We start from the raw sequence: 13,369 nt of genomic DNA on the forward strand, positions 1-13,369 counted from the left end.
AGAATGGTAGCCGCTGCCACCAGTCCAAAGCAAAGGTGAGATGAAGGTGAGCCAACCATCAATGCCACGGAAATTAGGTTAATATTACGAGAGCAAAATGAGGTCAGCGTGAACGTCAACAAACATGACCAGTTTGGGACCGATGCTGACTATGTAACTAATCTTGTACCTTTGCTGCAATTTCAGCCTAATGCTGCTCCTTTCCTCTTTCATGATTGCAGCAATCTATTAGCTACACCAATATCAGATAAAATATATGATCAAACTTATATATAAATACTTTCACAGAATAAAACTCTTCATTAGCGATATAAATTGTAATAGGTTGGGAACACTAGTTCTCCTGTAACATGCCAAATGAACCGCCGACATTCAAAGTCAATTCATCAATGTCGGTCTGGTTATTCAATCAGTTTCTGGTCTCCAAAAGCTGTTCCACTTCAATCCAGTTCCTCCTACAAAGTCGAATCTTATTACAATTTGGCCAACAAATAACAAAATGATAGAAACTTCTTCCTCTTTATCACATTAAAACAGCCATTTTTCTTGTGAAAATACATACCAATTTTATAATTAGAATGACATTAAAGGATTTGGGTTTCTCTTTACATTACAAAAAAAAGAAAAAAGAAAAAAGAAAAACCACAGAGAAAAATGTGATACGTAGTATAATCAGATAACGAGCTTTTTTCATCCGACGGTAGAGCGTGAATCCTTTCCACCAAGCGTCTGAATTATAGCTTCAAGGAGTTTAATTTCCTTATCACGCTTAGAGATTTCTTCTTGCTTTGCTCGCAACTCTTCCGTGTGCAGTTCGAATACTTCTGCAAACCAAACAAGGTAAAGAAATGAACATATACCATCTTTCTTTTGCCATAGCCTTAGAACTGGCTAAACAACAGGAAACAAGCAGATATAGTTGAAGCAAATTAGCCGAGATTGAGGGCAAGGGCAATGCACACTTGTGGTGTTCTCAAGCTCTTTTGTAACCTCCTGGGCACGCAATTCGGCAGCCTTTTGCGCCGCCTCGGCCTGTCGTTTCTCGGAACGAGCACGCGCAGCTGCTGTGATTGCAGCATCCACCTCTCTTTCCAGCGTCTCCACTCTTTGTTCAAGAACCTACACTCCACACACAAACCCAGACCATAAACAATAAGCTCAATCGAGCGCATAAAAAATCAAGAGTGCTTAATCGATAGATCAACGATTATACTAAACCCGTTACCTAATTAATAGTATGACGATTAAATCAATAAAAAACCCCAGAATCAGGAATTCAATTAAAAGAAGAAAAAAAAAAAACAAGGAGTAACCTTAATTGTTCGGGCTTGTTCGGAGGTTAGAGAGGCTTTGGCAAAGGTATCTTCATCGACAAATACAGCTTTCTTGAGAAGCAGTTTTTGCAGAGAATCCAGATTCAAAGCCATCTCCGTTAGATTGGCTATGGCTCCGCCCCATCTCTCCTCGCTCCCTTTGCCCTTCTCCTGCTCCATTATTATTATTATTATTATTTTCTATTCTACAAAATGCTAGTAGTAATCTCAATAAATCAAGCTCTCGGGTAAAAACTTTATTGGGCTTCCCTTTCTTTCAGCATGGGCTTTTAATTTTCTGTTTTCTCTAGAATTAAGCCCACTTCCTTAACAAGTTCGGCTGAATTCAACCAAGTCTCGAGTTATTCTCAAACGTACTTAAATAACAGGCAACAACCAGTCCATTAAATCGTCACCAAATTAGTTCATGTCCCCGGTTTGCTTTTTAACTTAACGACCACACCCTAGTAAGATAAAAAAGTTGAACCATGAGCTTATAGGCACGTGCACGTTAGATACCATTTGGATTTTCAAAATTATTTTTAAAATTTTTAAAGTGATAATAATTAAGTTTCAAAATTTTATTGATCGAAGAAGAACAACAATATCAAATCAAGTTTGATAATATTTCAAAGTAAATTGTAATTTAAAATCACATTGGTTTTTTAATTAGATTTCGTTCATTGACTGTAATGTGGTTGAATTATAATTTTATACCGTGTTGGTTTGTTTCAAAACAAATGTTACTTCAATATCAATTAATTGAACACATTATAAAAAATGTCGATAGACATCTCTTATATCAAACACTACCAAAAAAACTTATTAAGTTACAAATTTGATGAATATAATTAGAATAACTTATTTGTTATGCTTTTAAAAAAAATTGCATCAACTCTAAAGTTAAAAAATTGTCAAATATATAATCATTTCAATTAAATTTTGGTTGATTAGAGAATTTTGTTCATTTTATATACTTATTTCTTTTTAACATTTATCAACAAATTTTTTTAATTTTTAAAATAAAGGGATAAGCATGCATTTGATAGGTGAAGAAATTTACATGTGTTTGATTCATTTAACAACAATAAATCTACAATAATATTATTAATTTAATTGTTTGTATAGCTAAAGTAAACGGAGAAACACGATTATAAATGAAAATAGACATTTGAGATGTATTGTTAGGGAAATGTTTGGACATAAAATCTTTTAACAATTTTTGGGTGTACCCCAAACTTTCCCAAATATGCATATCTAATGGAAGACGTTGAGGGAAAGGATACTAATGCATATATCTAACAGCAGGGAAGTGCCAGCAGAGGCAGCGGTGTATCTCAGTCTCTCTTCTATCCCAAAATCGAGGAGCTTTCGCACGAGAATCTGGCAGTTAGGTTCGTACCAGGGCGGGTATTAGATTGACACTTGGCTTAACAGCACTGGATGGAGGATATGGAAAGAGGGACCGAATCGGGTCTGTGGGACCCAAAAGTCTACTCGCTTTCCGGCTAAGGAATGTAAAAGGGCTTTTTGCTTTCTTTCTTTCTTTCCTCTTTGAAATTTCTATGTTATTTGAAATTTGAATATTTGTAAAATCTTTTGTAGTCCTTAAGAAAGGTTGAAATGCCTCCCATGTCCCCTTTTCCTTTCTTGGGGACAAAGGAAGAGACGGCGCTGGTGGATGGATGGTGGATCACTTAATTCATTTGCCTTGCATCTTCATTGGTTGGGACCAAATAGGTAAATACCATTTAATTAGAATAAAGGTCGCCGTGTTGCCTTTACACAATGCATTATTTTTATTTTTTTTTCTTTGTGGAATTTGTACATTCCAATTCACTAAATTGATTGCTCATTCCTTAAGTTATTATCTTTTTCTTCTTTCTTTTTTCCAGAATAAGTATACTTTTAATGGACATGTCAATATTCACAAAATTTGCTATTTGATTTAATATTAATTTAGCATTTCTTGATGTGTTAGTACGATTTTAGTCAAAAAAGTATCTATAGAACGCATAAAAGGTTACGAAATAAATATAATATGTTGTTAAAGTTACATTTATTGGGTTTTTAATAAAAAAAGAATTTATAAAGAAACTGCCAAGTAATTAACTAATAAGGGTGTAAACTTTGGATTTCTAAGTTTAGATGCTAAGCCTGACAGTAGACGTTCATAATGTCAAATAAGTTGGAAGGGAAAGAGAATCCTAAGGACATCAAATTAAAAACTTGAAAAAATTCTATGAAAATAGTAGAAAAAAAAATGTTGAATTATGATACTCTCTGCTCCATTTGATGCTGTAATTCAGCCATAAAACTAGTTTTAAACAAAAGTTGAAAATTGAATGTGGCATGATTCTTTATTTTGCACGCAGTCAAAGATGAAACGACATCATGCAGCCTTGGATCAATTAATGAATTAAAACATTTCCATTCGGTAGTTAAGTGTTGATTAATTTCTGCCTAACCTAAGCACAGAGGAAAGAGGAAAGAGGAATCAAGAAATCCAAAACCTCAAAAAGAGGAAACGAGAGACGTGGGCGCATGTACTCTTTAAGCCCCATAACACAAAAGGGCGAGTTGGCACAGGTAAAAGGACAAGTCGAAAGAGGGTAATTTGGTCATTTCATTAAACGCACAAAATTCCAATAACTGACCTTTCAAGAAAATAAAAACATGTTAACAGTTAGGAGATGAGTTGGGTTGTTACAGTAGAGAAATTTATCCAAAATAAAAAGAAAAATAGGGATAAAACAAAACAACAGAAAAATCAAAAGCCAAATCCTCTCTTAATTTTAAACAATTTAATAAATAATAAATTACATGCATGCATGATATTTTATTAAAACAATAATTATATATTAATAATAGTTTTTAATAATAATTCCCTTTCTCCACGCGCCACCTGACAGGAGTGGGACCCCAGAAGTCCCGTACCTTCCAAATACAAATGCTCAATTGCGAATGAGAAGCTCAACAGTGGGGGGTGGGTTCCAAATGAAAGGTCCCACATCCAATGCAGAGCGTGTAATTCACGCATAACAGTAAGAGGGTAGGGTAAATAATTTATTGCCTATTTAAGCAGTAGTGATAAAAATGCTGGAGAAGGAGGCCGAGAGTCAGTCATGGTGTTGGTGTCTTGTGCGTCACTCTGCTCTCTGTCTTTGTTTCTTTTGTGAATTAATTTTTATTTTTATTTATAATTATTTATATATAATTATTTAATATATAGTATTATATATTTTCTTGTTAAGGGTGTGAGAGCAAAATATAAATAGCGTTTGTTCTTCTCTAGCCCAGCTTTAATGGCGTGAGAAGGTACGAAGGGAGAGTGTGTATATATATTTCTACGGTTCTTAAAGTAACCGTATGTGATCCCTTCAATCTTTGCATGCTTCACCAACTCTTCACAAAAGAAAACCCAAAACCCAAAATGAAATTATTTTGATATCAATGAAATGCAATTTGGCAAAACAATATTTTCTTCTGTTTGGTTTCCATCATCACTCAAAGAGAACCAACCACCCCCCCTTTATTTTTCCTATTTTCCAAATTCTGAGCAAAAACCCAGATGATAAAAAGTGGTAATCTCTTCTGGGTATTTGTTATTTAAGTCTGTTTCAATTCATATCTGATGTGGGTATTTTGATTGTTTCTTCTTGTTGTTTTGTTTTTTTGTCTATTTTGGTTGGTCGGTTTTCTTTTTTGTCTGTCTTGTTTTTCTTGATGTTGGAAGCAACAGCTGAGATTGGGAAGAAGAAGAACAGAGGAAACATGAAGGATGATGAGGAGCTTGAAATGTTGTTGGATGAGATCCCTCATGCAACATCACATAATCTTCATCATCATCATCATCTGCATCAAAAAATTGATAAAAATCATGTGAATGGGTCATTTCATGGCATGTGTGGTCTTATGTATGATGATGACCCATCAGGTTATTATTATAAGCATACATGTGCTTCCCCTGTAAGCGGTTTCTCTTTACAATCAGATGGTTCTTCCTCAAGTTTGGTTTCTAACAATGGGCTGTCTTTATCTGACAATGGATCACCAACGCCACCTCCACGAGAAGACCTTAAGCCACACTTGCCTAATGGACTACTCGTGGATTCAGCTATTAGGAAAAAGGCCAGTAGTGACGGCTTGATTGCTGAACTGGGTCTTTGTAGAAATCTTAGTAAAGTGTATTTTAGTAATGATCAACAGAATGCGGCTTCTAGTTTTAGAGATTTTTCACTTGAATCCAACGGGATTCAACTTTTTGATCAAATCAATGTTGAGAAGTATGCGGTTTGTGACAAACTGAGGAAGGGGTCTTCTGATTGTGTGGGATTTCAGTCCCCTGTTCCAGCGACTGTTCCAATGAGTTTCGATGTTGGGATGAATATGGCATTTTCTGGATTGCCCCAGCAGGAATATAGGATGAATAATTTATTGGGGTCTCAATTTTATCCTGGTTGTTCGGATGCTTTGTTTTCTCAGCAGGAAATGAATTGTTGGAATGGTGCAATGAGATCTCCTTGGCAGAAAAAGGAGCAGACGTGCAATTATCACCACAGAGGAAATTCTGTATCGAATTTAAGCACTTCTTTGAGTAAGCTTTCTGTGACTGATGCTTTAGTCTATGGACAACGACATGGTCTGAGTTGGAATGACGAAATAGGTGAGCTGAATTTCCCTGGTTCTCCCAGGTTGATTCAAGCAAGCCCTCATGCAAGTGTTGAAAATCTGTTACACCATGGGCTGCCACTAGCCAATGGAATGGCTAGAGCACATTCAAACATTAGAATCCCACATGGAGGTCTTGAGGCTTTTACTAGTGAGGATAGTTTCATTATTCAAGGAGAGGGTTTAAATTATGTGATTAATAAGGGGCTTGATCGTTCAAGAGGGCAAAACAAGGGCTTACTGCATGAGGTTGGTGTGAGTAAGCATCTAGAAAGAAGGCCACAGCTTGATGGTTGGTCTCATATTACAGCAGCTTGTGGAAATACTAAGAATGCTAAGTTATATAATCCCTCCTTGCCACCTAAGTGTAACTCTTTGGCTGAAGCTCGTGGGTACATATACTTAATAGCAAAAGATCAACATGGCTGCAGATTTTTACAGCGGCTATTTGATGAGGGCACCCAGCAGGATGTTCAATTAATATTTAAGGAGATCATTGATCATGTAGTTGAACTTATGATGAATCCTTTTGGGAATTACCTCATGCAGAAGTTATTGGAAGTTTGTAATGAAGAACAGAGGATGCAGATTCTGCTAATGGTTACTGAAGAACCAGGGCAGCTTGTCAAAATATCTCTAAACACTCATGGGTATGTCAGATACACTGCTTTATATGTTTTTGTTGTGTCCACTGGTTTTTACATTGCTTTTCCTTCTTTCAGCACTCGTGTGGTTCAAAAGTTGATTGAGACTCTCAAAACCAGGCAGCAAATTTCACTAGTTATATCAGCCCTTGAGCCTGGCTTTCTAGCTCTCATCAAGGACCTGAATGGAAATCATGTTGTACAGCGTTGCTTGCAATGTCTTAGCAGTGAAGATAACAAGGTAAACCTTCCATCTTCGAAATTGCTGAGCGTTATGACTGGACTCATTTCCATGCCATTCAGTTTTGTCCATTAATTTATAAAGTGTTATATCTTGTAGAAGTTATGGACAATGTTTTCCTTTTTGGGGGTCTACATGTGGATTAACGATCATTATGAAAACATTCAAGCATATGTCAGACAAGTGTGATACCTGATAGCATTCCTTTAATGACAACATAATTGTGCTTTAGTTTGACAGAAACCAAGAACATCCTTCTACTTCTTCTCAGTGCCAATCCATCACATGGCATGTGGTGGGCATTTTTTGAAACTTCACAACCAAAAAGAACTGCTTTCTGCTTTTATTCTTTACTTCAGTGACTTGATTGGCCAAATTTCTTTAAAATCTTTTAGATTGGAATTAAAATGGATGATTGTACCTTTTTCCAGTTCTTGTGGAATAATTGACAATTCAGCTGCACTGGATGTGGCATTTCAGTTAAACATCAATTCGTGTCTAAATATGATGAGTCCTTGATAATATCGGAGTATCCTTTTTATTTTCCATTTAAAAAGGGGGGAGCGTTCTTTTTAAATGTCTTAACTTCAAGTGAGCAGAAAAGCTAATTCAGCCCTATGATGGCCTTCAGTCTCTTTGAATCTGTGAAAATATGTTTAGACTTGATGGAAAACAATGGAGTGTTTAACCACTTTTTTTGGAGTCAATATGTAATGTGCCGTCTGTTAGCTGTTTCTTGCAGATATTGCAGTTGGTAGCAAACTATGTGATTTCTTATGGTGGCATTTTGTGTAACTGGGTGGTTTTGGTTAAAATTTAGTTGAGATTATATTGCATGTGCACTTATTGAATTTTGTTCATTCAGCATCATTACTTTCCCCTGCAGTATTTGACAATTTTCTTCTTCCAACTACTTTGACAGTTTATTTTTGTTGCTGCTGCAAAGTATTGTGTTGATATTGCAACTCATCAACATGGCTGTTGTGTTTTGCAACGATGCATTAGCCATTCAACAGGGGAATATCGAGAAAACTTGGTTGCAGAAATATCCGCCAATGGGCTTCTACTTGCACAGGATGCATATGGGTAAGTATTAAAATTATATTAGTCTACAATTATCAACCATCACTCAGGACAAAGAACTGTTGTTTTTGGGGAAATACAATTAGTCTATTACTTTAATACCAATTACTTAGCTCTCTGCTTCCAATTTTCTGGGAAAAATGAAAAAGATAAACCCAACTTACACATTTGTGATGTATAGGAAAAGGCATGGGAAGCAGAAAATCATGGCATATGGGATGGTATTAGACCTTCTCTATTTAGCCCTTGTGTTATACTAGACTGTGATGATGGCAAAGCTTTATTTCAAAATGTAAATTAGTGGCTTGTTTTGTTTTGCTAATTCTCATTATTTTTTTAATTCAAGTATGAATTATGCTGAATACGTTCTGGCAATCATCATGTTAGTCTAGTGCTCATATGGTTGTTGGGAAACGACTGTTGTCCTCACTAGGTCCTTTATTGTTGATCAGGTTGAATTGACAGGTCTTTAGGAGTTGTCATCAATTCTTACATGCACCTTGTAGTTTGCTTCATGTATGGGTTCTTATATACATGATCATGCTATAGAGCCAGAAGATCACAAATGTTCATGGATAACTTCCTTTTTTTTTTCCAGCTCAAGAAAACTTGTCCTTTTAGGTCTCATGTGGCCTAAACAGTTTGTTTGGTCTACTGGATTATATCTTTAAAAAAAAAAAACCCCTTGCCATATTTTGTTTCTGGAATTTAGAAAAAATGGAAAAAGAAATTGTCAAAAGTAGTATATGGAGTTGTGAAAGCTTTGTATCTTCTGGAAATTGTTGAAAGAGTGCTGATTTCTTGCTTTTACCCTTTGTGGAGTGCTTTGTCATGAGACTGGTTAGTTCATTCTCTCTAATTGGGGACCAGTGGCCCCTGAATGAAGTTTGTCATAGATACTTTTTCCTTTCTGCTTTTTGTTAATATTATTTTCACTGCAGATTTCTTTTTTCATTTTGCAGAAATTATGTTGTTCAGTTTATCTTGGAGTTAAAAATCCCTTCTGCCACTTCAGCTTTGATTTCTCAATTTGAAGGGAACTACGTGCACCTCTCAACACAGAAGTTCAGCAGTCATGTGGTCGAAAAATGTCTTTTGGTATCAAATGATGAGAGCTGGTCAAGAATCATTCATGAATTGCTATCTTCAGCTCACTTCGAACAGTTGCTACAAGATCCACATGCAAACTATGTTGTGCAAACTGCTCTACGCGTGTCTGAGGTTCAGGATTCACTTACTTCTATTACTTATGAGACCCCCAACCCCTCAATCAACACCTCTCTTCATCTCTGTGGCTCAAAAAGTATAGATGTTTTTCAATCATAACATTTATTGATGCCTCAATCTGGACTCATGGGTTACTAAGAGAACTACACTTATTATGTGGTAGAGAGTACCTGCTAGATGTACTGCATGCAGGTGATAGCATAAGGAATCACATAAAATGATTAATGTGATGGATCTGGTTGAAAATTTATGCTCCTATGTAGAAGGCAAACTTAATGATCTTGCCTAAGGATTAAATTGCTTAGTTCAAAATCCTCTTCTCATGCAACTTTTTAAATTAAGAGAGCCACTCTAGTCTCCTACTAATTATCCATATTAGAAACAGGGTTAATACTTATTCAGATTTATATTTTTTTTTTGTTGGCTCTTTTCGTCTCTTTATTACTGTTCTGATTTTTGTTTCTATGTTAGGGACATCTGCACAATTCACTCGTTGAAGCAATTGAGTCCCATAAAGCAATTTCGCGCAACAGCCCATATTCCAAGAGAATTTTCTCTCAGAAGCTTCTGAAGAAGTGATGTACATTCTCCCTGTCTCTGAAAGAAGCAGTGTTGTTGTTTTGTGTCTCTCATAGTCTGTTTTCTACCGTCACAAAAATTGTTATCAATGTATGGTAACTGGGTTTAACCATAAAGGCTCATGCCTATAACCAGAGGAAGGGTTTTGTCTTCTCAAAGTGCATGGAAATGCATTTCATGTGCTCAGAAGAATGTAAAAGATAAAGCAATTTGCTTCAAGTTGCTTAAATTTTGGACATGTATTATTTTGTTGTCATGTTGATCTCTATGCATTGAAGATTACCATCCTTATTTTCTTTGCAAGTCTCACTTTATGAAGTTGCACAGTGTATAGAATGTTAGGATTTTGATTCCAGCTGTACAATACAAACGTGGATGCCTTTTTAATATTATATGCAGGAGAATGGATGATGCATTATCTTTTTTGCAACCCAACCCCAACCCCCCCCCCCCCCCCCCCTTTTTTGTTTTTTGGCTAGATCTTTGGATTTGGGAAAGAGTCCTTGACATTGAATACTCTTGTCAAAAATTCATTTTAGGAGATGGCAGTTGCTTAATTCCTGAGTACTTTTGCAGTTTGCTTTCCTAAATTTGCTTATGTTATGTTAATAATAATGGAAGGTTGAGAACTCTAGAGGGTCACTTTCTATCTCATGGAGGGAGAATATCAGTCATCAGCAACAACGAAGCTGTTTTCTTGTGTTAATTTGACCACATTCCATACACTTGATGAACGTGTTTATGTTTCTTTCCTTTTTGTTTAAGTGTCCTTAGTTCAACCTTTCCTTCTCTTTTTCCTTTTACTCTCTTTTCAAGAAACTAAACGCTAAGCATGCGAAGAAACTCAAAATTACAAAGAAGCAGATTGCATGTGGCTGTGGTACTGGTGGCTCATGCTTCATTTTCTATTTGCAGTAATGCAGTGATGGATCTCAGTCAGTGATCCATACGTCTGAAGTTCATAATGGTTCCATTTGTTTACCTCCTCTGGGAAACTTCACCAGCATTATTGACAACAGCTTCATTCTAGTGTGCCATGAAATGCAACTATTAACAAGTTGTAGGAAACTTGCTAGGTTTGCAAATTCCTATTTTGGCATTAGGCCTACAGTTTAAGATGATGACAAAATTGTAGATTTTACTAGTTTTTCCGTTTTTCCTTTTGGTACCCAATCAAGAAAAGTAAATTTTACTGGTTGAAAACTCCATTTCCTGTAGTATTGCCTCAATTGAGGTTAGGTGCTTGGGATTGTATTCCTTAATATGCTTCATATATCAGTATCAGCCCCTTGTAACTACAACTCTGGCAAGAGCCTCTTCATCAGTTCCAAGCCCCTTGATAGAGGACTTTGTTAAAGTATTTCTCAGGACAGCTTAGGCATTTGATTGTGGCTGTCAATCGTGCAAGACATTCACCCTTTGGATCTTTCTTTTAGTCCTGTAACATGAAGCAAAAAGAAAGGTCCTGCAAATGAGAATTCAATGTAAAACGACCTAACTTATAAATTCTGCCCTTGTCGCTGCAATTTGTATAAATATGTCAATACTTATTCTTTTTCCCGACCAATTGAGAAAAAACACCCACATACCCGAACGTGCTTCTTATCAGGAAATTGTCCATTCATTCATTGCTCTTTGTACAACGGTTCTACTGATCATTACTCTTTATATGATTGTTCTTCTCATTCATCGCTATGTGTAGTTATATGATTTAGTGAAACACATTTTATAATATAAAGAAACATAATATATTAGTAGTCAAAGTCAAGCATATAAATTTTGCCTCCTATGTTAGAATTCTTGTATGGAGAGGTTCTGATGCATTGGTAGTTGGGTAAAAGTAGATTTGGTAATTCATGTTTTTATATCTTAACTATGTCGTATAAATGCATGATATTAATAGCTGTTGTCGAAAATTGAAGTTGATAAACTACTATAACAAATTTGAGGCTTGATACTTTGTCTCAAGGATAATTTTAGTTTTTTCAGAGTATGAAACTTGATGCAAAAAGATTAAAGTGATTATCGCTCAAGATTCAACATAATTTTCCTAAATAGTTCAGAGATACAAGAGCAATACAAAATTAAAAGAAGAAAGAACCTAGCAACTTAAAGTGGCGATAATACTTCAATTGGGATCATTTTATTATTTATATTAAATATTAAATAAAAAAATTATTTTGAGAAGTTTATTAAAAATATGTAATAAATAAAAAATTTTAAAAAATTTGAGAGCCATGGTCCCAATAAATATACTACCCTCATCTCTTATTAAAAAAAAGATATAATAAATAAAAAATTTTAGAAATTTTGGGGACCCTACCCTTCGCCTTCGTATTGAACTCTTAAATCTTAAGTCTCAAGTCTTAATTATATAACTAATTAATCACATAATTTATAATATAAACTTTACATTATAAAGTATAAACTTGGAAGAATTTTATAGACCATTTCTCTCTCAATCTAATTTATTAGCAATATCAAAGTAAATTTTAAATTATTTTTTCAAAATAAAACTTAGGTAGCGTTTGGTATAAGAGAAGTGGGAGCACATTCCCTGCAATGTGCTCAATTAAGTTATATTGTAATGTTTGTTTTACAACAGACCACGACAACGTAAGATTGCAATTCAAAATCAATGTAATCACATTATATTGCACTTTACAATATTTTCAAAAACATTTTTACCTTCAACTTTATTACTTTGTTAAAAACATTTTGTAATGTTATAATTAAAATAAAATATATAATATAAGAATTAAAAAATAAAATAAAATAAAATAAAATAAAATATAAGAAATTAAAATTTATATAATATAGATAAAAGAAATTAAAATAAAATATATAATATAAAAAATTATATTAAAAAATAAAAATATAAAATACAAAATTATAATAAAAAATAAAAATAAAATATATGATATTAAAAATATATTTAAGAGATGATATTTTATAAAAATTAATAATAAAAAATACAAGTATGTTAAACTTATATTTTAATAAACAAGAATAATTTTGAAAATTAACATTACATTCTCAATAAAGTAATTGTAAATCAAACGCTACAATATTATTTTTTTTGTATTTTAATAATTAGTTTACTTATATACTAAACATTGTAATGTTGTTTTCTCTACAATCATATTACTTGCAATCACATTTTCTGTAATTATCTAATATTGTAAAGTATCAAACGCTACTTTATATTAATCATAAAAATAGATATAATGTGAATAATTTTTAAAAATAAACTATTAATTGAATTGAAAAATTAAAAATTAAACAAAAACGAAAGAATTTCGGTTAAATCAATTAATGAGTAACGGTTAATTGAAGTGAATTAATGACTTGGTCAGGGTACTTTGGTAAGAATAAGGAAGCGTCAAAGGACAGAAGCGCGTTGATATTGCAAACATCAGGTAGATTTTTGACAAGGCACCTGGAATTCAGCCACGTCACACGCATGGCTTCTGCTCTTTTTCTGCTGTTTTCAGAAACATGGTGAAGTGTGTTCTGCAAAATAGAAAAAAATGATACTAGGAACATACTGGGTTTGGGTTTGAGTTTGAGTTTGGCCCAGTTTTTAACAGTTTGTTCTGTTGTTAAATTTT

At 34.2% G+C, this 13,369-nt stretch overlaps 2 protein-coding genes across 2 annotated transcripts; one reads left to right on the plus strand and one right to left on the minus strand.

Annotated features, from left to right (window-relative positions):
* Window positions 454-1,540, minus strand: LOC18608299. Its single transcript, XM_018116182.1, has 3 exons — window positions 1,314-1,540; window positions 963-1,119; window positions 454-824 (listed from the first exon to the last, which is right to left on the minus strand). The coding sequence occupies exons 1-3, from the start codon at window positions 1,491-1,493 to the stop codon at window positions 691-693; spliced, it is 471 nt and encodes a 156-aa protein (XP_017971671.1). The 5' UTR covers window positions 1,494-1,540; the 3' UTR covers window positions 454-690.
* On the plus strand, window positions 4,574-10,176 carry LOC18608300. Its single transcript, XM_007042913.2, has 5 exons — window positions 4,574-6,634; window positions 6,707-6,869; window positions 7,792-7,955; window positions 8,915-9,173; window positions 9,651-10,176. Exons 1-5 carry the CDS (start codon window positions 5,040-5,042, stop codon window positions 9,756-9,758), a joined length of 2,289 nt encoding a protein of 762 aa, XP_007042975.2. The 5' UTR covers window positions 4,574-5,039; the 3' UTR covers window positions 9,759-10,176.

This window comes from Theobroma cacao, chromosome 2, assembly GCF_000208745.1.
Source record: "Theobroma cacao cultivar B97-61/B2 chromosome 2, Criollo_cocoa_genome_V2, whole genome shotgun sequence".
Taxonomy (NCBI): domain Eukaryota; kingdom Viridiplantae; phylum Streptophyta; class Magnoliopsida; order Malvales; family Malvaceae; genus Theobroma; species Theobroma cacao.

Bases quoted from the DNA above. Each gene is read 5' to 3' on its own strand.
- LOC18608299 (XM_018116182.1), bottom strand. From the start codon at position 1,493: ATGGAGCAGGAGAAGGGCAAAGGGAGCGAGGAGAGATGGGGCGGAGCC. The intron at 1,120-1,313 runs GTTACTCCTTGT...TGTGGAGTGTAG, and splicing joins AACAAGCCCGAACAATTAAG to GTTCTTGAACAAAGAGTGGA. The intron at 825-962 runs GTGTGCATTGCC...TTTGGTTTGCAG, and splicing joins AGAGCTTGAGAACACCACAA to AAGTATTCGAACTGCACACG.
- LOC18608300 (XM_007042913.2), top strand. From the start codon at position 5,040: ATGTTGGAAGCAACAGCTGAGATTGGGAAGAAGAAGAACAGAGGAAAC. The intron at 6,870-7,791 runs GTAAACCTTCCA...CTACTTTGACAG, and splicing joins TTAGCAGTGAAGATAACAAG to TTTATTTTTGTTGCTGCTGC. The intron at 7,956-8,914 runs GTAAGTATTAAA...TTCATTTTGCAG, and splicing joins CTTGCACAGGATGCATATGG to AAATTATGTTGTTCAGTTTA.